Source organism: Lepisma saccharinum, chromosome 3 (assembly GCF_977018435.1).
Source record: "Lepisma saccharinum chromosome 3, izLepSacc3.1, whole genome shotgun sequence".
NCBI classification, from domain to species: Eukaryota; Metazoa; Arthropoda; class Insecta; order Zygentoma; family Lepismatidae; genus Lepisma; species Lepisma saccharinum.
In genome coordinates, this window is record NC_139231.1 from 31,333,247 (window position 1) to 31,354,760 (window position 21,514).

At 36.1% G+C, this 21,514-nt stretch overlaps 1 protein-coding gene across 1 annotated transcript in view; it reads left to right on the forward strand.

Annotated features, from left to right (window-relative positions):
* Positions 1-20,867, forward strand: part of LOC145984956 (uncharacterized) — a 136,891-nt gene extending 116,024 nt beyond the window's left edge. The window contains exons 2-3 of the mRNA XM_083118391.1: positions 3,097-3,124; positions 14,873-20,867. Of these exons, the coding sequence (XP_082974517.1) occupies positions 3,097-3,124; positions 14,873-14,976 (132 nt within the window). The 3' untranslated portion in view covers positions 14,977-20,867. The remainder of the gene's footprint in view (positions 1-3,096; positions 3,125-14,872) is intronic.
* The last annotated feature ends 647 nt before the right edge of the window (positions 20,868-21,514 follow it).

Genomic DNA, 21,514 nt, shown 5'->3' on the forward strand with positions numbered 1-21,514 from the left:
TAAAATAACGTCGATATAATGACATTGTTATTCATTTTCACGTTTCATGAAATACTTCAGTTAGTTGATATAGTTATTATTTTTGTATTCTTTGTCAAATTTGCCTCATGATATAACCCATTTTTTATTCCCTAAAGCGTGATTATGGAAAGCACAGACTAGTGCTGAACAAGTTATAGTGCAAGGCTTACGTGTAGCTGACCTTTAAAGAATGCAAACAGAGAACACATTGGACACGTAGACTTTCAAAGCACACGCGAAACGTGCCCTATCTTCGGATTGTAATATAAAGAAGGAAGCGGAACAAATGAAATTGCATAACGTTATTTCAGGTTGTAGTTGTAAGGCACGAACGAGCTGTGCATTCACTTCAATGTTGCCAACTATAGAAACATATTCCTAAATATAAAGATTATTTTATATAATGTTTCTGAACCTTTGTACACATTTTTTTCTCATTTTCAATCGTAAATTCAAGTATGATAACGTTCCAGCGGTCTCGGCCTAGCGCGTTGAGTGTTCGACTCAGAACTCACGAGTCTTGACACTGGAAGTTCCAGATTTGAGTCCCGCCAGAGCTTGGTTAAGATTCTCTCACCAATTTCATCACCCTCATCATCAAATTAGCCTGTAATGGCAGAATGTCGACATACAATTTAAGAATACAAAAATAACACTTCACGTGATGTTAATTTTTCATGAGTGACCAGATCTTTGGTAAAATATTGTAACCTACGCGTATTTCAGGTTCAAATCACTTTATTAAACATTTACATCCATATCGTTTTGTTAATTTTTTTTAACTCGTACTGATAATTAATACTTAAAGCTTCCCCGGTAGTGTAGTTAGTGACGCTGTCTCCTTGTAAGCAAGTGGTCCTGGGTTCGAGTTCCGACGGAAACACAGTGATTCGGATCCAACTTTAAAATCTCGGATCGGTCCCGGTCAGTCTCTCTGTGCATAAATTGGCCTTTAAATTTGTTTGTATTTGTATTTAACGTTGGTTTCTTGCCACATGTGGATAATCGCGACGGTGAGGATGAGTGATGATTAGATTAAATTAGTGAAGGGACACTCACAACGAACACCCATCCCTAGGCCGGGAATCGAACTCGGGAACATCGGTGGGGAGATCAAAAGTCGAACACTTAGATCACTCCGATACCATGCAGGCAAAATCGCCTTCAATTTAGACTAATATCGTTCATAACCTTAATAAATGGATTTCCGAATAGGTAATAAGTGAATAAATAAGAGACGGACGTTATGTGTTTATATACATATATATACCTACATAAGAAAACCAAATAAAAATTTTAAGTGAATATTATAAATTTGAATTACGAAATTTAGAAATTACACATATATTTTGCTTTTCCTCTTCAGTTCGAAAGCACCTGGTAAAGTTCTGCCCTCTGCCCCCCCCCACCCCTCCTCCTCTCCTCCTAGCTCACTAGTCGTGAACGAGGTTCCATGGATAGCCGACTGAACTATCCACTACACTGTTACCTGGTCAAGAAAAGTGGGGCGGGGGGGGCGGGGAACGATATTTCAGAAGTAATATTAGATAATTAATTTTCGGGACGTTGATGCAGTAAATCAAAATATCAAAAAGTGACTTCCTTGAAATATCATTTTTCAGTGCTCAGATAAAATTTTAATTTTTTTTTGTCGACAGGTTCTCGAGATAATCGTGGTGAAAATTCCCCGTAAGTTTACACAGGCTTGACGAAAAAAATGACCAAACCTTCCCCAGGGTATAAAATCACCTTAAGGGCGATTCTTACTTGGCAAAATCCGTGGATAGTTTTTGTCAATTGAGTGATATTTTACATGTTATCGCAGGGCTGTTCTTACCCCAGTAATAATACTATGTACTATGTATAACAAGAAAAGTGAAGACTTGGATTTTGCAGTGCTGTTTAATAGTGATTATATTCTGTACAAAGAATACTGGGAACAAAGTAAAAGATCTAAAGGCAGTTAGTTGTATCAATATTTTGTAAATGATTCATTACACTGTGCAATGAAGGTTTATAATTAGTATTCTTGAAATGTACACCCAACGGCGAAAGAAACAGTAGACGAATTGTCCACCACAATTTTCATTCGGTCTGAATTACACAGTGTGATGACAATGAATTGAAATAAAGACCTCAATTATCAGTGAACAATGCTTGCTTCGAACCAACATAGTTTCATTCCTTAAAACAGCACATGATGTAGAAGAAAAAGTAATGAAAATAGCGGTGGACAATTTGCTTACCATTATCTTTGTCGTTGACTGTACTAAATGTTTGAATATACCTGTATAGTTTCTGACAAAATCAAAGAAACTTGGACCTTTTTTCTTAACAATCTTGACGAAGTTGTAAGGATTGTGAGAAAAATTAGGCTCAGTTTCTTTCAATTTGTCCGAACCTCGTATATGTTTGAATTTGTACATTCTATGCATCTTATCGTTATTTTAATAATCCTTAATGTTTATTTGTTTTATAACATTTGTAATGTCAATAATATGAAAATCGTTTTTAATTTGTTTTTCGTTTCCTTCTTTTTCTCGTAATTTTCTTGTAATCTTCTTTGCTTTTTGAGAATGTATTAGTTCATTTTTTGTGTATATCTACTGAAATTGGATCAAGAGCTTTGTCATAGGTGATAGATAGCTAAATTAACTATACTGCTGGACAATGAAAACCGAACACCTTAATATTTGACATCCGAATTGCAATGATATATTACAGAATGTATGGCAGATCATGTAGTACCATATGCACCATTCATAGGCCCGGACTTTGTTTATGCATTCGTACTTAATTCAGTTTCTGCAACATTTACTTAGCCTTCGAATCAGAATTTATGCGTTATCACAAAAAATGCAAGTGTCCGGTTTATTTTGTCCAGCAGTATATATAAACATTGGCTGTCAATACTGTGCAATATTTGAAATAACATTAATATTGTAATTTCGTTTCTGATAAAATTAATTACGCCGTACAATATTCTCGTACATGCCGAGAAAAACAATTAAAATGCATGGTGAGTGTAATTAATTTTCTTGTAATGTGAAACTAATTTTGGTTTCTTCTTTCCAGACGGAACCAATGGAGACCGACGGATCATGTGAGTTGAATTGACTCTTACTCTCGTTAATTATAAGTTCTGCCGCTAGGTTTAGTACTAATTATTGCACAAGTCCGCTTGTTTGCGCTTCTGCTGCACCTACAGCATTAATTTCGTCTGTTTATTCACACGAAGGCTACATAACGAAACTGTGCAAACGAAGTATCGTGGAATGACATGCTATCAGCGCTACAGCGGCCAATAAGTGTACTTTCTGTTCGCGCGGGGAGCAAAGGAAGTAGTATGCCTCGAACAAACACAATGGCTTGTAATTACTGTTATTCTACTGCTCTCGTAGTGCTCCATGTTAAACAAAGGAGTGTTTTTTTTTTTTTCCTCAAAATAATATAGACCTATACCGTGATATACAAATTTAGAAATGTATATTTTCTACAGAGTGTTTCAAAAGTGTTCTTATACATTACCTTTGTCTGTGCTTTAACTTTGATCGCTTGTAACAAAAATATTGTGAGCGAAATTTCTGCACCATGAAGCCTCGTCTACTGAGATATAATTGAAACACTTTCGGTTGCAGTTTATTCAAAACAGAAAAGTCTAGAAATTATTTAATGTCAGGAGTCGGAGGGATTTTTTTTTCGAAATGCCCATTTCGGGGAAGAAAAAGGATAAAGGATTATTGTAGGGTCATCATTCCCTGTTTTGTAACTGCCATGGTAATATGTGGTTGGCTGACTGAGTTGGTGTTTTAAGTCCACTTTATGCATAGTAAGTAAGGCTAATTGGGACTGGACCTACAGTTTAAAGTGGGATCCGAACCACTGTGTACCTCCACCGAGTAATATGTGGTTTGCGATCAATAGGAGATCACATGTAGCACTTAACGGGTTTAGGAACAGTCGACTCGAAAAAGTGGGATATAATCTTGGTTAGCAACACTAGCAGTCCATACTTTTGTCAGGAGGCAAAGGCAACATACGCTCAAGTACATAGAAAATTATAAATCATTGTCAAGCATATTAATCATGGAGGATAATAGCTTTTTAATTTTTTTATGGATCGAAACAGTGGCACATTTAAGATTTAATTTCAGGGGTCCTAATTTTGCGGTGCCGCTTGATGTGTGGCGATTTAAGCCTTTTGTAAGAGGAGATATAACCCCCTCTTTTTTTGAGTGAGAGGGAGAGAGAGAGGAAAAAATGTGCCAAAAGGAGAGTTGTGACCCCAGCGGGGACGCCACTACACTTATCCTCCACCCATTATAAGAACGAAGGTAATGTAAACAAAACCACGTGACTTCTGGGAAATAGTTCCTTTTCTATGTTAGTTCTGGTGTTATTTCGCCAATGAATACAGTGATCATAGCTGTAATGCTCATAATATAAGCTCCCACAACTTCAATATAGTAGCTACGTTGAGTGGTGTGGCTTTATCACATGCACTATATTCCTACACGCAAGATTTCTGCAAAACTGCCATTCGAACAACCAAGTCACGTGTATTTTCAACATTGACTTCGTTCTTACCGTGGACAGATAATAGTATGCATGTGTGTCCAATTTGCAGACACTACCACTCTTTGGAAATATTAACCATAATATTTTTTTTATTGGAGAATATATTTGGGGAGGGGTGTTCAAGTCAAATAACCTCCCCATTTAAATACGCCAATGGAACAAGTAAATAAAAATATATTTCCTCGGCTGCGAAAGTTAGATATGAAACAAAATATAGATGGAGCAAATTCTATAATAATTTTCTCTGTTCCAAGTTCCATTATCATGAAACAAGTTTAACTGACTTCAGAAACTTTTTAAGAAATATACATCAAGATTTTGGATATCGACTACCCATCCCCTATATTTTTCTTAAGTGCAATATTTCTAAAAAACGCCCGAGAAAAGTTTATTCCTTAAAAGTGAGTACCACGGACGGTTCAGAAGATAGTATATTTCTCTCAAGCAATTGGGTAAGACAGTTAAGTGATTTCTCATTATGTTCCATAAAAATGGGGATTGGTGAAGTGCTTAATTGTTTGTCAACTTTTGTGAGCTTATTTCAATAACTTTGTATGTGTCAAGGTCACTGTGCGAATTAAGCTTTTTGCTTTGGGGAAATCCCACTCATATCGTATTTGTGATTTCATTTCGGGAGGGTTAGGGAGGGTTTGCAAATTTGTATTTGTTACCATGGGCGTCCGGAAGGGGAAGCCGTGGTCCCACATGGAAAATGAAAGTCGACCAAAAATTATATATTTCACACATATAATTTCATTTCAGCCACAATATATGTGTTAATTATTGCACGAACATGGTAATTCAAATTTATGCAATGTTTTTTGAGGGAACAATACTATTATTAGGCAAGATGTGCCTGTAAAAAAATACATTCCTTGCCATCCCCCCGGAAAAAAATAACTTCCTTACCCCTCCCTGGAAAAAATCCTGCGGACGTCCATGTATGTTACCAGTAATTAAATCTTATGATAACATTTGAAAGTAATTCAGAAACACTTAGTACAGTCAGCCAAGAGCAAAATTAACAGTAGGCGAATTGTCCATCACCATTTTCATTCATTCTGTTTCTCGCAATGTGGCAATCGTTATTTGAAATTAAAACGTCAATAACCAGAGGACAACATCTACTTCGCATCAACAGAATTCCATTTCTTAAAACAACACAGGAAGTAGAATGAATGAAGAATTGAGGACTAAAAGTGGTAAACGTTGTAAGTGCCAAAAGCGAAAGTGTTGGAAAATAGCATCGTTCAGCACATCAGCCTGTAAGAAAGTTCACACTAGTGACATCTTTACACGCCCTTTGAACTACGTAGAGGGCTACCAGCCACATTTCACGTTTACCACATTATCAAGCATGGCACATTTCACAGTTTAACGTGGAAAACGGTGTTTGAATTCTTGTGGCACTTACAGCGTTTACCAATTTTAGTCTTCAATTAAAATAGCGATGGACAATTTGCCTACTGTTATTTTTGCCGTTGTTCCGTACATGCATTTACATTGTGAGAAAACCCAAACTCATGCACAGAAAGAGTTATCGAAATAATAACACCGAAAACGTTACCAAATTTCTATTGCCAAGTTCAAACGTAATGTCCATCTAATCTACCTACATGTTTCTTGTGAGTACTGTGATTACATGTAAAATATCAGGACTATGCCATGAAAACTTAAGTGGAAAACAGCGTGCTGTTGTCTTGGCTCGGTGAGTTGTTCATTTACAGAATGGTGCCCACTTTTTCGACAGGGAAATCTTTGAAGACTGGGCATTTATTAGACAGGAATGATTTTTCAAATTATGTTTGTTAAATAGTTAAGCATATACTACGTAGCTATATACTTTTCAGTTCCATTTTCTTTTAGGTGGGTAGAAACATCCCTAGCAGGGATGTAAATAATTTTCCTTTGCCGGGGTTAATTTTTTCGTTAATTCGCAGACTGGTCAAAGTTGAACGTGAATTGAAGGATGAGTCCGACATTTTGTTTCATATTATGTGACTCACTCATAGTATCGAGATAAACCGTAGCAAAACCAACATAAAGAACATTACAGTTAACATCAATCTGCGAACCGAAATGAATCCTCAGATTGGATGAAAGACTTACAAATTACTTCGAGTTACAGTTGATGAATTTTCAAATGCATATCACGTACTCTGCGTATCGCTGGGTTAATTAATATGCAACTCCTTGATTCCCATGACCAATAGAAATGCTAATGGCACAGTAGCGTTTCTAAAATGTTTTCATGAGTCTTCTAATGAACCAATTTACATCGCTCAGACTTTTACCTTTCTTTCCTTGGTATCCCATGGGTAATTTATATTGTTTATATGAGCTTTATAAAATTATTCATATTACGATCAGAGCCGTAGCTACAGGGGGCAAGTGGGGCAATCTCCCGGGCGCTGAAAGAACAAGAAGGTAACAAATTTGAAAAGTATACACGATACAGAGTCCCATGAAAATAATAGGCCTAGAGCTCTGAAAATTTAATACAGTTCTCGGTTTGCGGAGAAGTAAAACTTCTCTTGCTCGCCCCGCCCCATTTCGCAAGTTTATACTTATTATTTTTTAAAATGTCTTCCTTTGTGGCGGAGTTGGTCATCAAAACGATCTACAATCCTTACCTTTGTTCCATTATCAACTTCATTAGACGCCCTCTGTAGCGAAGTGGTTAGCACAGTGCACTACGACGCAAGGTGTCCCGGGTCTGGGCATGGATGTTTCTTCATCAATTCATCACTCATCCTCATCTTCGTGATTAGCTAAAAGTGGCAGAAAAGCGATGTAAAATAAACCAAATCAATCAACCAACTTCATTAGTTCATCGTCGCAATTACTCCACGAGGTAGAAGAGCGGCGTGAAATAAACAAAACAGAATTATTTAGATCACTTCAATTCCCAGTGTTGCCAAACTATACCTGTGGAAAAGAGCTAGAACGCTCCTAAAATGGAGCAAAAAGTCACACACAAGGAGCTAGAGTTTTTTAAAACATCTCTACGCTGTCAGACTTTTTTTTTACTGTTAATCAGAATATGTTACCGTAGACACTTTTTTTCACTTACCTCGACTAAGATTTGTGTCATCCTCGGAAACTTTTGCCGTTCTTTGCAGTAAGGCTGATTTTTAAGATCACAATTTTTAGGTGCTAGTAGTGTTGACCACGAGACGAGACTTTGGCCTGTCTCGTCTCGTGGAGTCCCGTGGAAATGCTGTCTCGTCTCGAAAATATTCGTTTGTCTTATGACACATGGTCAATCTCGTCTCGTCTCGAATTTTTAAAAGCCTGTCCCGTCTCGTCCCGTGGGCAACACTAGGTGCTAGAAGTGTGGAAAATATTTAATTTTTAGTGCTAAAAATATGTACCAAAAATTCATTAAAAAAACATTTTAAAAATATCTTAGATATGTTTAGCTATTTACACACAGCAGTAAAGTCTCGTCTAGTTTTTATATTTTACCACATGTCAAATGTCTATTTTTTCCATTGTTGCGTTTCGAAATTAAACACTGGATGACTATATACGCTATTTAATTTACACTAACAATGGACTACATTGGAGTGGAATCGACCACCGTGTAGCAATGTCTCTCGTTCCTCTCTCGTTCAGTACGGGTCTTCCCCATACGTACAGTGGGATCCATGAGTATTACCGTGCAAATTGTCCATCACCATGTTCGCGCAATTTATTTAACCCAACAAGAGCTATAAGAATTAAAGAAAAACTCAAAACAAGCTGTTGACAACTTCTGCACCACCATACATAAAAATCCATCGCTTAAAAACACATAGCATATAAGAGAGAAATTAATGAAAATAGTCATGGACAATTTACACGGTAATACTCATGGATCCCACTGTACCACGCCCTGAACAGTCTCCGAAGAAGAGAGATAGATAGATAGTTTTATTCACCTTCAGAATGATTACATTCATGGTTTCGTCATGGTCGTCATTGATTAACATTTCACATTTCACTAGAAATTTCTACTTATGGATTAAAATTATGTACAAAGTATACTACTTCATGGGATGAATTGCAATTCAATACATAATACAATAGAATATCTACATACAATACATGGAATGAAACATAATACAATACAATGATAAAATAGTACAGAAAGTTATTGAGTGAATGCAGAGTACATATAATAACAAAGATATATCAAATTTGTAAATATAGAAACGTCTGCACAGTCCTGCCACCTGGTGGCGATAACTGAAATGAACACTTAAAATATACAAATTCTCAAACATTCATAACACAAATAATAATACATACACTAATCTATCCCAAACATCCATTTTTATGGCTCTTTTGAAAGCGTTTTTTACAGGTGGAGGCCTCTTTGGAGAAGAAGACTCAAGGCTGTATGTAGTACACTGATTTATCCACATACCCCATAACCCTCCTAACCCCCCCCCCCCTAAAATTGTCGTGACACCCACTAATGCGTAGTTATGGACATTTTACAAAACTTTCAATGTAATCTCCTAAAAATTCTCACAAGTCCCCAAATCGGTGTCATTAATGCATAGGCCTATCTGTTACAGGATGACATATCCAATTGTGTCCATGTATGTCAGTTTGTTTCAGTGTCAGTTGATTGGTATCTGCATGATATGCTGTGGCCTTCAGTGACATGTATTGCTTCATGCAATCATCTGTGATTGGACCTATGCAAATGGTTTATTTCCAGCGATCAGACGATTGGATACTCTATTTGTGGTCTGGAATGACGAAGTGGAATTTATGATTCATTCCCACTGATTCTGCAAGGTTGTTTTTTCCCCTTGATCTTCAAGAAATAGAAGATTCATTCTCAAAATAGGCCACAAAGCAAGCAATACTTAAGATAAGTTTCAAGTGAAGAGGGACAATTAACGCAAACAATAGGATGGATGTTGTGACGCCATAATAAGAGAAAAAAATAGGCGCCAGGTTGTTGAATGCCGAGATAACGTTTCGATATAAAAATCAGGCCAGAGAAAATTTCTTATGTTGCCAAAACTGTGCCATACATAAGGATGGTACCAGGACAAGATAAAACTTCATTCTGGTCTCGATATTCGAGTTAAAAACGAGACTGAGACGGCCTTTTAAAAAAATCGAGACTAGTACGAGACAAAACCATTGAAGACTTGCCGAGAACCAGACAGACTGCTGTAAAATGGAGATAATACGAAACTTAGTCTCCCAGAATCTCGATCTCGTTCTAGACTATACTGAATGCAGCTCCAACTGGCGGCTGGGAAGCAGCGAATCAGCGATCAGTTGAATTTTCTTCGACTGAGATCTGGCATTTTCGAGTCACAAGGTACCAACGTTGTTCACGGGACGAAACAATTGATCGTTGGGTATACCACATGTTGCCCAATGTACTGTAAAGCGAGAAAAAGTTTTCTCGGTCAGCACCAGAAATCAGCGGGTTCTACTGCACACATGGTTCTGCACGATTAAGTTTCCAGAAGGACCACCCACAGGTCGGAATGCAGGCGTACACAGTCATATAGAGACAACTGGCAAAAACAGAAGTACAATTGGCAACGTTGCTTCGGGAGAGCGATGTGACCCCTTCAGCTTTTACTTCGCAACTGACTTTGTTGACACCCCTCAGACCACACGCTCCCGAAAATGATTGGGGGACAGGACCCGCCAGAAATAACCATCAAGGTCAATCGCCAGTTGGAGTTGCGATCAGTTATAAACCCTAAAGGCGGGCATACACAGCCGTAAATCACGTCGAAGTCATTAAATTTTGCACGCAACGTAGAAAACGTAGAAATCCAACAGTATTTGGGGACCTGCGGATGGTACGCACCGTAATTTCCGCACGCATCCTCGTAATTTTACTACGGCCCAAAAGTTTAGGAGGCCTTAACTTTTCTGCGTATACGCGTGCGTAAAGGCCCTACTCTTCCTTCGGCCAAGACCCAGCTATTGTGAACAACAATAATCCGTGAGGTACCACCGCTGAAAGGTCGGTCCTGGGGACCTCCTTTGTAGAAAGCAGGTAGTACTGGACTACATGAGCTTGAGCTTGGAAGAACTTGTCTCCGAGGGAAGGGTGTACGGATGAAAATATACGTCGCAGTGTATGTCTCGGCTATCTGACGTAACGTACTTGCGTAAATTAAGCAGCGAATTTAAGTCCGTATTTGCACAGCTGTATACGGGCCGCTTTAGAAATGGTACCTCATCCAGCCGACCTCCGTGGAAGAGTGGTTAGCACAGCGCACTACGACTCTAGGGCACCCGGATTTTAATCCCGGCCTGGGCATGAGTGTTCTTTGTGAGTGTCCATCGATTTCAAGATTGCATCACTATCCTCATCTTGTTGATTGCCCAACGGTGGCATAGAATCGAAGTGAAATAATCCAAATCACTCAATCAACTGGAACCAGCTACTACTTCTTTTCAAGTAGCTTCCTAATCATGCTCAGGTTGATGGATCAGCACCGACCTTTTTGGTGTTCCCACAGGGATCTAGATAGTGACTGCTTGCACCAAAGGCCACAGCCCATTAGGCTATGCGGGACCTCAAGATCCTACAACACCATCCTGTTAATTGGTATTCTTGAAATTGGAGTAATTGCTAAGAAGACATGAATTAATGAACCATTGAAATGCATTCTAGTGCTTATCTCTAGTCTTGTCCAAACACTACATTATGCTAGCTGCTGTATTTCTGGACAAACCACTGGCATGATCAGATTATTTTTGGAACATGTTCAGCCGAGCGCGCCTGGCTAGCTAGTGAGCCGGTGAGCCTACCAACAGCGTGAAGCGTGAGCAAGAATGTTAGCTATAGGTGCTGAGTTGAGATGACGTCAGCGGCGAGTCTGTTGATTGGTAGCTTCGGGAGTTATGACTCGCTTCCAAGTTACATGTGCATAGCAGCCAGGCATGTTACGAAAATAATCTTGTTCTAAACGTAACAGCATACCTGTTGACTTAAAAGTCCCCTCAGCGGTGGCAGAGTGACAAGAGATTAATGTGTTATTCTTGGTAATTTAAAGCTGTTGTTTCGAAATACGAAAGGCGTGTCCCAAACACGTTTATAAATATATTTACTGCCGAATAAATTAACTCGTGGATGAACGCCGAGAATCGCCAATTAGCCGCTTGTTTCGTCTTGATTGGAGTAGTACAGTAGTTTGTTATGGGCGTGTGTGATTTGAAACACAAGCGCGTTAAATCCTGCAGATTCTAAGGCACAGGAGGCCCTGTTTCAAAAGTTGCTTAATCTTGTCACCATAAATGTGCCTTGCCTGATTAGGGCAGGGTCAGTTGAGAAAAGTTCCATAAAAATATCAAATTACATTAATATAACGGGGTAATGATCTTCTCAAGTGGAAATTGGTGAAGGCTAATTCGACATTCTGTCACTAGATGTCATCAGTCTGGACAATGATCTACTCCCATTTTCTTGATTTTTAGTTGCTTCTAATATAGAAGATGCTCAGGGGCCGCCAAACCTAGGTGACCCCCTTGAGTAGCGCCAACACCTTATTTCTGAGTACATAAGTGTGTCTATTTCAGTGGCGCCAAATATTCATCTCTCGGTCAAAATTTTTATCAAGCCATCCCTGAGCATACTTCAAACGTATATGTATATCGCTACCATAAATAAGGAATTTGTCAAGTATTTGTAGTTTCTTTTTTTCGTTTTTCGAAGTAAGTGACATATCTTCCGTGTCACTACACTACACTTAAAACAGGAACATCTTTTACAGCTGTCTCATGCCACAGGTTAGTATAAAAGAAAATTAACCAAGTGCTTTGATTCAGTGGAACGAGCATGACAGTGATGGTTTTACAATTTTATTTCGGCGTTTTTCTAAACGTTCTTAGAAGTTCATAAGAATACTAAGCTGTCATCGGGAGATAGCCATGCAGCTTAATTTTTGCATAAATACACACATACGCCTTTGTGTATTATTTTGTTATGGTCTCCCCGGTGGCGTAGTACTAACTTCATCGTATTTCAGTCCAGGGATCTAAGGTTGTATACCCGGTGGAGGTGCAGGGTCAGCGAACTTAGTAATGCAGTGTGTTTTATACAGTATATATTTATACTCTTAGTTTTCAATCTTTGTACTCAAGATTAAGAGGTCTTTTTTTAATCTTCATTAATAAGAATGAAGAATTATATTACAGGGCAGTATAGCAATTATGGCTTTATCGCAATTCAATCGTGTAGGTTTAATTGTATCTCGTGCAAATACGCTGTGTAAAAAAAAAAGAAAGCAATATGAAAGAGTAGGCGTACCGAATACTAAGTGAAGCGAGTGTACGAGGTGGTTCGGATCCCACTTTAAACAATAGGTCTATTCCGATTAGCCTATCTGTTCATAAAATAGGCTTCAAATTCGAATTTCAAGTGTATTTTGGTCACTTAGGAATTGTACCACATATGATGAGTGTAATAGTTGAGGTGTTAGTCGTTGTCCTCTTAATCAACAACCCCTGAATTACATTCCCGGAGAAGGAATTTTGCACTGTGTTTTACATGCATTTTAAACTGTAGTTCGAGTCTTGGTTAGCTTATCTAATGTCAATGTGGGATTAAAATAGACTATGCCAAGACTTTTTTCAGGACCTTTCCTTGCGTACTGTACCTTTTCATGTACATATAATTGTCTACAGTACTAGGGAAAAATAACTTGCACTGATTATTATTTTTGATTTGGTTTATTTTATATCGCATTTCTGCCACTTTTGACTAATCGCGAAGATGAGGATTAGTGATGATTTAATGAAATTGATGAAGGAACACTCACAGAGAACACCCATGCAAAGGTCGGGGTTCGAACACGGGACCCCTGGCGTCGTAGCATATATATGTATAAATGCAGAACATTTACTTTAATAACAATTATTTCATACTTTGTATTATTTCACGCACCATTCCCATCGATTCGTCATTTTTCATTTCACTGCACATTTCGCAAATCTTCCTTCCTTGAAACAATTTCGAGAAATCGCCGGCCCTCGTGGAGTAATGGTTATCACATCGGACTACAAGGTTCGAATCCCGGCCTGGGCATGGCTATTTGTGAGTGTCCATTCATCAATTTCATCACATAATCACTCATTTCCATCTTCGCAAATTAGCCAAAAGTAGCGCAAGAAGCGAAGTAAAAAAAAAGGAAATCGACCATTTCGAGAAATCGACAATTTAGTGCATATTGAAGCTCGTATTTAACATCTTGAAGTGAGTATGTTTGCCATCGATATAACCGATAAAATCAGAACAATTATTTGAGAATAAACGTACATTAAGGTTTAAAAAGTTCGAATTTATGTCCAAGCTGTAGATATATAAATAAACTTGCATTTACATACATTAACAATTGGATTGTTCGCACAGTGTCTTCTCGAGCTATTGTTTTTGAGCTTCTTGAAAATTTACACTTATGTGGGTTTGCGCCTGATGATCACAGTTCATTAACATCAGGATATACTTACTTTTTACTCTTTTGGGAGGAGGGATAACTGCACCTTCTATTATCGTAGTATCCTTAGACTTGATAACAACATTATAGTGTACCTATTTACACATATATTAATTTCCATGAACATTTTGATCCTTCTGACTTGCAACCATTTCTGTTGTCTTGACATTTTCAAAGTTATATTACAGTGTGTATTAGTGGACTGGACGAAATATGAAAATATATTTCTAAAACTTACATTATGCAGCTAATTTTATTTAGTGTAAGCTGCAGCGTGGCTTAAAACATTACTAAACTTAGCGAACACGATTTATTTAGCTAAACACAGTACAGCGAGGTCACAGAATTCAAAATGAAATACAAACTTTCTAGCAGTTTAATTGTCTTAAAATATCACTGTCATCGCCCATTCGTGTGAAGTACTTGGGGACCCATCCCTTTCCATACACAGAACTGGTAGATTATCGAGACCAACCGCGTGCAACAAGAAAAACAGCTGCCTCGGGTGTAGCACTGGTTCACACATAATTATGTGCCTCTCAACCAGATGGCCTGTTTTTTCACTACTACTTGAATCGGCTCCTTTGTTCTTCTAGTTCCGACATAGCCCCTGGAGCTAACAAAAACGCCTCGTTCATATTAATGCCTGCACCATTTTAACCTGTTCCATCAATGTTAATGCGTAACTGCTGAGCTCATTAGTTTTAAGTGAAAGAACATGATTCCTTTGTGCATATTTATAATGTTCTAATTGCCCTTGTACTCCTTTCTTAATGCTTACCTTCTCTTGTCTTGTTTTGCAGGTTCTTCAAGGAAAAGAGGTCCGTGGCATTCTAGAGCACGAGGTTTCCTGACCCGCATTTTTGCATCACTGTGCTTCTGTAACTCAAACGTTAAAGCATCCTAGGCATAAGGAAGGATATTAGTGGCAGAAAAATTCTCGTCGCACTGTCGTCGTCGTCATTGTCGTCGCTTCGTCGACGCCGTCCCTACTGTTCCCTGGCCAAACAACAAAATGGTCACGTTATTGTTTCTGCCCAATAGCCGTTCCCTCAAAACCTTTGCCAATCGAGTTCCGAGTTCATGTATTCGTATACTTGAGATGTGCAGAACCAGTGTATTTTCGTACAACCTTCCGGAATGAAACGTTTACGCTGTACAAACAATATGGATACAATCAAAGACGACGATAGTTACTGCTTGAAAGTGGTGAGCCAACCGCGCTGTATAAAAATGTTGACGACTCGAATTTCTTGTAGAAGAGGGAGCCACATTTACACAATCAAAGAACTGTGGTTTTAAATCATCACAGAAAACATTCAGGCAATACTTATTTCTATGTTCGCTTATATGCACGTTAAGCTTATCTGTGCTTCATATTTATATATCTGATGCTTGGTTCGGAATCCGTTGCAGTCGCACACATGTATTTTTATTATACTTTAAACCCTTATCCAAACAAAGCGCCATTTGCTGCTATTGAAACTTGGCAATACCCTCAGAAGATTTTTATTTAACACTTCAAACAACATTAACAGAATAATAATCGTTTGTACAGTAAATAAGGGTAACTGATTCGTCCAGTACCATAGCTTCTCAGATATAAAGGCCACACATGTCAGTAAAACTATTTTAGCTAAAGCTGTCCCTCACTGCACTTCAGTAGTTGACATTTCGTTAGATCTTGTTGACTTGCAGTCAGTCCTCCTGTTATGCCAAACCGTAAAGTATGAATTAAGAAGACCATATTAATAATTTGCTGAGATCACTGTATTAGAAATGCATTTATTGCTTCAAAGTACTAACTATCCAGGCTGTTCATTTTGCACATCCCACGAAAAGGTGATTCTAAAATAACTGACAACTCATGTGCACAATACAATGAACTGAAGACACATGATTATGAATAAAGATGTTTGTACCGAATAGTTGTTAGACCCGTTAAAAAAACAAAAAACAAGGTGGATCAAACAAAATCGGACTCCTGAATAAATTTCTGGTTATTTAATGAAATCAAAATGACGTAACCTACTGGAAATATACTATTTAGTCTCTATTAATGGCATTCGTTGTCATGGCATGGAAGTACATATATTTTTTGGTGGAGTTAATATATTACTTAGGATAGTAACCTATATTTTTGCACGTTACTATAAAGATGTCTTCATTGAACTATAAATGAAGTCTTCACTATCACTGATAAATTTAGCTGACAAAACTAAAACAATATTACATCTTCATAAATTTTCTACGTAATTTGGTATATAAAATACGTTTTATAATACTGTATATTAAAGATGATACTCTGAATGCGATTATTACTATTCCTTTTGTATTATCTAGATAAACTAAAGTTAAGCGAAAATGTATAGTTTTAATATCAGTGGATCTCTTCCTAGTTTCTAAACTAACGTTAATACTGTACTTTCATTACTGTAACTATTTTCTTGGCACTTTCATGTAGGAAAGAGAATTTTGAAATCAAAATAATTCTACCTCAGAAAAACAATATCTAATCTTCTCATGGCCCTTACTAAGGAACAGGGGGCTACCATGACAACAGGATAGTGGCAAGAATTTCCCTAGCAAACATATACACTATTTTAATTTTTTATATCCAGGCAACTTTTGCAACAAGATAGGTGAAACGATGAAAAATTATTTTAACCAAGTGCTTCATCCTTCTGGAAATAGTAATTAATAATAACTGTGTGCAATATATTTTGCACGCATGGTATACTTTTAGGATCGTTCTTTCAGTGTCCTGCGTATTATAAAGATTTTGAATTTACAAAGGTAATATCTTAGTAGATATACGTATTTATTGTTACACAGGACCTTGCAACACATTTCACGTTATAATGTTCTGTATTTTGATTGTATATTTATATACAAAGCCAATCATGAATGGGATATAGCTATTGGGACCAGAAATCATAATGAACATATGATCTTCATTCTCTCACAGTAATTATGAAATAAATCAAATCAATACTAAAATTCCATGTCGTAAATTTATTTCAATCTATAATAAATCCTCACAGAAATTAAAATTCTGAAAATATTAACATCCCTGGACAATGATTTACAATGACAAACCTCGGAGTTATAAGCAAGTAGGACTTATAAATAATTATTAGTATCATACATAAATTGATATTTAATTATTGAATTTTCTTCTATATTTAAAACTGCCTTCCGAAAAGTTCCTCCCCCACCTTGGCAGTGCTGAATAGGCACGTATGTAGGTTATTGATAAATATTTATTCAGTGTCAAGAGTACCACATCTTTAAATATGAGTAGTATAAGAAAAATTACTTTGTACATATTTTTAACTGAGTATAACTGGAACAGTGGAACAAGTTGATATTTCTAACTGCATAACTTCTCGTAATGAATTAATAGGTTATATCCATCCAACCATTTCACATAAACTAATATTGCCTTTTCTGTCTTAAAAAAATAAAGTTGAATTTGGTTACCAAAAAGTACCGAGGAAAGTTTGATCCACCTCACGACCAAAGCAAAATATGTCAATTGCCTAAACGCTTAAACAGACGACATTTCTCATATCTTTCCCTGTGATGCTAATTGTGTGATATTAGAATGGTAATAAACAATCAACAGCAAAATGTGTACTGTGCATGTTTCTTCTAAGAACATTCACAAAAAGTGAAATGGAGAAACTGTGAATCAATGTAGTGTGGTGTATAAAGGCGCATGCATGTATTAAGCAACGTGCAATAGTATTTATATTAATATGTTTACTGGATTTCATTGCTGTTGTATTTCGAATAAGAAAAGAAGTAGTGTATCTTCCAAAAAATCAATTGTATTTCTTGCGAATTTTTAACCATGCGGATTTGTCAAACATAGGTTTGAAAATAAAAGCATGTTAATGTTAGAAATACGTTGTGTGTAATTCAGAAAGTATTTGCTTTGCTGAAACGCTTAAGAGAATTTTAAATTAATATGTGAAATTTTAAAATGTATTTACTTGGAAACAAGCACAAACATGCAATTTTAAGTGTTACAGATGAATCTACAGGCTGCATTAAAAAGAATAAGCAACAGGTGTTTTAAATGTGGGGTAGATTAATACTAATCCACGGCAAGTGCCTTCAAGAACATAACACAAAGTGAAAAATGCACTAAACTTTCAATTGGTTAGAATATCAAAACTGAATGGGCGCTTATTCCATTTAGACGCGTGAAATTGGTTGTAAAATTATTTAAAATGTAGTCGAATAATTATCAATTGATAATTAAAATTATTAGGAATATACACAAATCCAACAATTCAGAATTTTTGATAGAGACTACAAGTTTGCCGTCTGATAATTTGGGAAAATTTTGACTTCTGTTGTCCATAAAAAATTGACTGTTTTTGTATTGGATGATATTCGTCAAATAATTCCCCCACAATTCATTGCGCGAAATCACGATATTTCGGGCAACCAGATCAGATCCTGCGTTGTAAACATTGTCTTTGGTGAAGTGATTTAAGATATGATTATCATGATCATATCAGGAATGTGTACGTGTAATATATCGCCAGTTTTGTCCCTGTAAGAAGGCTTCCCAGTTTTCCTTAACGCACGTGAATTTGCTTGCCCGAATTTCTTCCAGAATGCACTGCGTGATGACGTCAAATCGAATGCCATCCATTCATAGAAATTTTAACAAATGCAATTCTAATGTTTAACATTTTTAGAATTCATATTTCAAGATGCTTTATTAAATTATATAACGTGTCAGCTTGTATGTTACATTTTACTGTACATAACGATCCTGTAACTTCTCTATCAGCATATAAAAAGCAATATAACAAAAGTAAAAAGCAAAGTACATACTTTCTGGCTTGCATTGTATGATCATATGTTTGTAAAATTTATGTATTTATTTCAGTATTTGGTCATCTAAGCACAAACTATGTTTTGAAATAATATAAACTAAGTTTCAGTGAACTTTAGATACATACGTATGCACTTTAAAGCATCCAACCAATTTTCTAATCAAAAAATAAGGTTTGTACTAGAGAAATTCAATTTGTTTATATTTTTCTACATATATAACACTGACTGAAAATCAAACACTAGTACAAAAAGGGACCCGATAATTTATTTCTTTGAATTAGGTACGAAACACTATTGCTGAGTAATTATTTTTTGGATGTTGTAAAGGCTGTATTTTGTTTCATAAAGTGATTCAGTCATCATTAATACAGTGAGGTTAAAATATTGTGCTATAAAAGAAATTTGTAGATGATATTGTTCCCATCAGATTGTATCAATAGTTAAATTATTATTAGGTAGTAAATTTATGTACAGAAAATAAATTGGAATTGTAATGTATAACGGGAAATGCTGTTTGATTATACTTAGGGTACATGTTTCAAAGGAATTGTGCAGTTATTAAGAGCATTTTAAGTAATACAAATACAATTGTTTTGTTTCATAAATAGTGCCAATTGCACCATAAAAACTTGTACTTTGTGATATGAACTCTTTCCAGCTCAAAAAACCATGAGAGTTCATCGTTAAGAAAGGTATCTTGGAGGTTTGTCTACACTGGCTTACATAGATTTATATATTTTATTTCTGCAAATTTTCATTGCATCACACTATTTCCGTGGCTACATCATCTAACAGCGGTAAGCGAATTGAATAAGAGGATATAGTTTCACAGAAATACGTAGTCACGAGTTTTTATGAAATCTGCAAGTTAATATACCGTTGAAAACTACAAGTTCATCAGAAGTTCCCATAGTTTGAAAAATATTGTATTAAATATGGATGCAGTAGTCTATATTTTGATTCCACTGTTAAGTAATTACGTTACAATATCATTGTTCTAAGAAATATAAGTTTTTCAATTTTATAAAATTAAGACAGATTACGTGAATTTTGTTAGGGATTTCGGGAAATTCCTTGTCTTCTATAACTGTTTGGAATAAATTGATTAATTAATTATGGAATATTGAAAATAATGTGTCACAGAGCGACAATAACACAAGGGATAGCAATAGTAGATGACATGCATATTTGTTACTACTAATTAAATTTATCTTCGAAAATTGTCTAAGCAGTTTTCCTATTAAACGGACAATCAAATTACGCCTTTTCAATCTAAACAGAATATGAAACTTTAATAATGAATTTTATCTCGAAAACACACAAAATACAAGGAGCCTTTATTATAAGTTTTTCTAATATAATTACAAGTTTCATCAATTATATGCATAACATGCTAACCATGCATTAGTTTGAAATACTTCAGCACATGTTTGTAAATAATAGTGGAGAGTGTTTTGATAAACTCGAGCTGAAATAATATTAGCATGCCTACATGTTTACTATCTTTTGTACGTGAAAAGATGCTTTATGTAAACAATATGCAAAACTGTAAGGTTTCTGATGTTCAGATAAAATTTTCTGTTTCACAATTTAGATACAATATGCATATTCAATGTAGTAGCTATTAGAGTACATTGTAAAATAAAACCTTTTGTTTAGAAAATACGATTAAGAATAGACAGTACAAATCAAAAATCATCCTACAGACAACCAAAATTGCATATTCCAGATTTGTATGTATCTATAACTAAAATTGCGTTCAACAAGAATATTCTGAACACAAAAAGTGTTTAGTATGTATGTATGAGTAGTGTTTTATCACGTACATGTCGATATATATATTATATATTTATTGTGCTATGGAAACAGAATGTTTGTACGTATTGTGATTACTGGTAATATATTTTCCTCCCTGAGCTTATGTATATTAAATTGATTTTCTAAAGAAAACTGTTTCATTTCTAACACTGTTATTTTAAAGCATAGAAGTTCCGCGGGAGCCACTTCACTTACTTCACTATTGGTTTGTAATTGCACATAATTCTGATTATGTACTATATCTACAAGAGTTAGTATAATTTAATTAAGTTTTACGCTTCAAGTTCACGATTTCATTTATCTAGCATGCCGAACAACTTCAACAATCCGTCATCTAGATAAATCACATTAATTTCACCTTTATTTTTCTTTAGAAATACACTGTAGCAATAGCTACATTCAGTGTCGATGTTTAGGACGGCACGGCGTGGGGCAGCCCCGCACTATTAGTCCAGGAAACGAATGCAAAAAATTGGGGGTTGTCGGAAATCATTAGGGGATAGCTGAATTTTAGTGTAGGGGGAAATCCTCTAAGAGTACGCACTTAACTTTACAACCTCCAGAAGCTAAAGAAATAATTATAACGACAAACAGTTTGCACTAAAACACCTATTGATACCTTGACTTATGAATACATATGATGAAAGGTCCAGGTAATAATTTAACTTGTATTATTTTTAAACATTTATGTAAAAATGTAATTGCGCACTCTTAGAAGACAGTTCCTCTAAGAGTGCGAACAAGACCCTTCAAGAGTACGCATTAACATA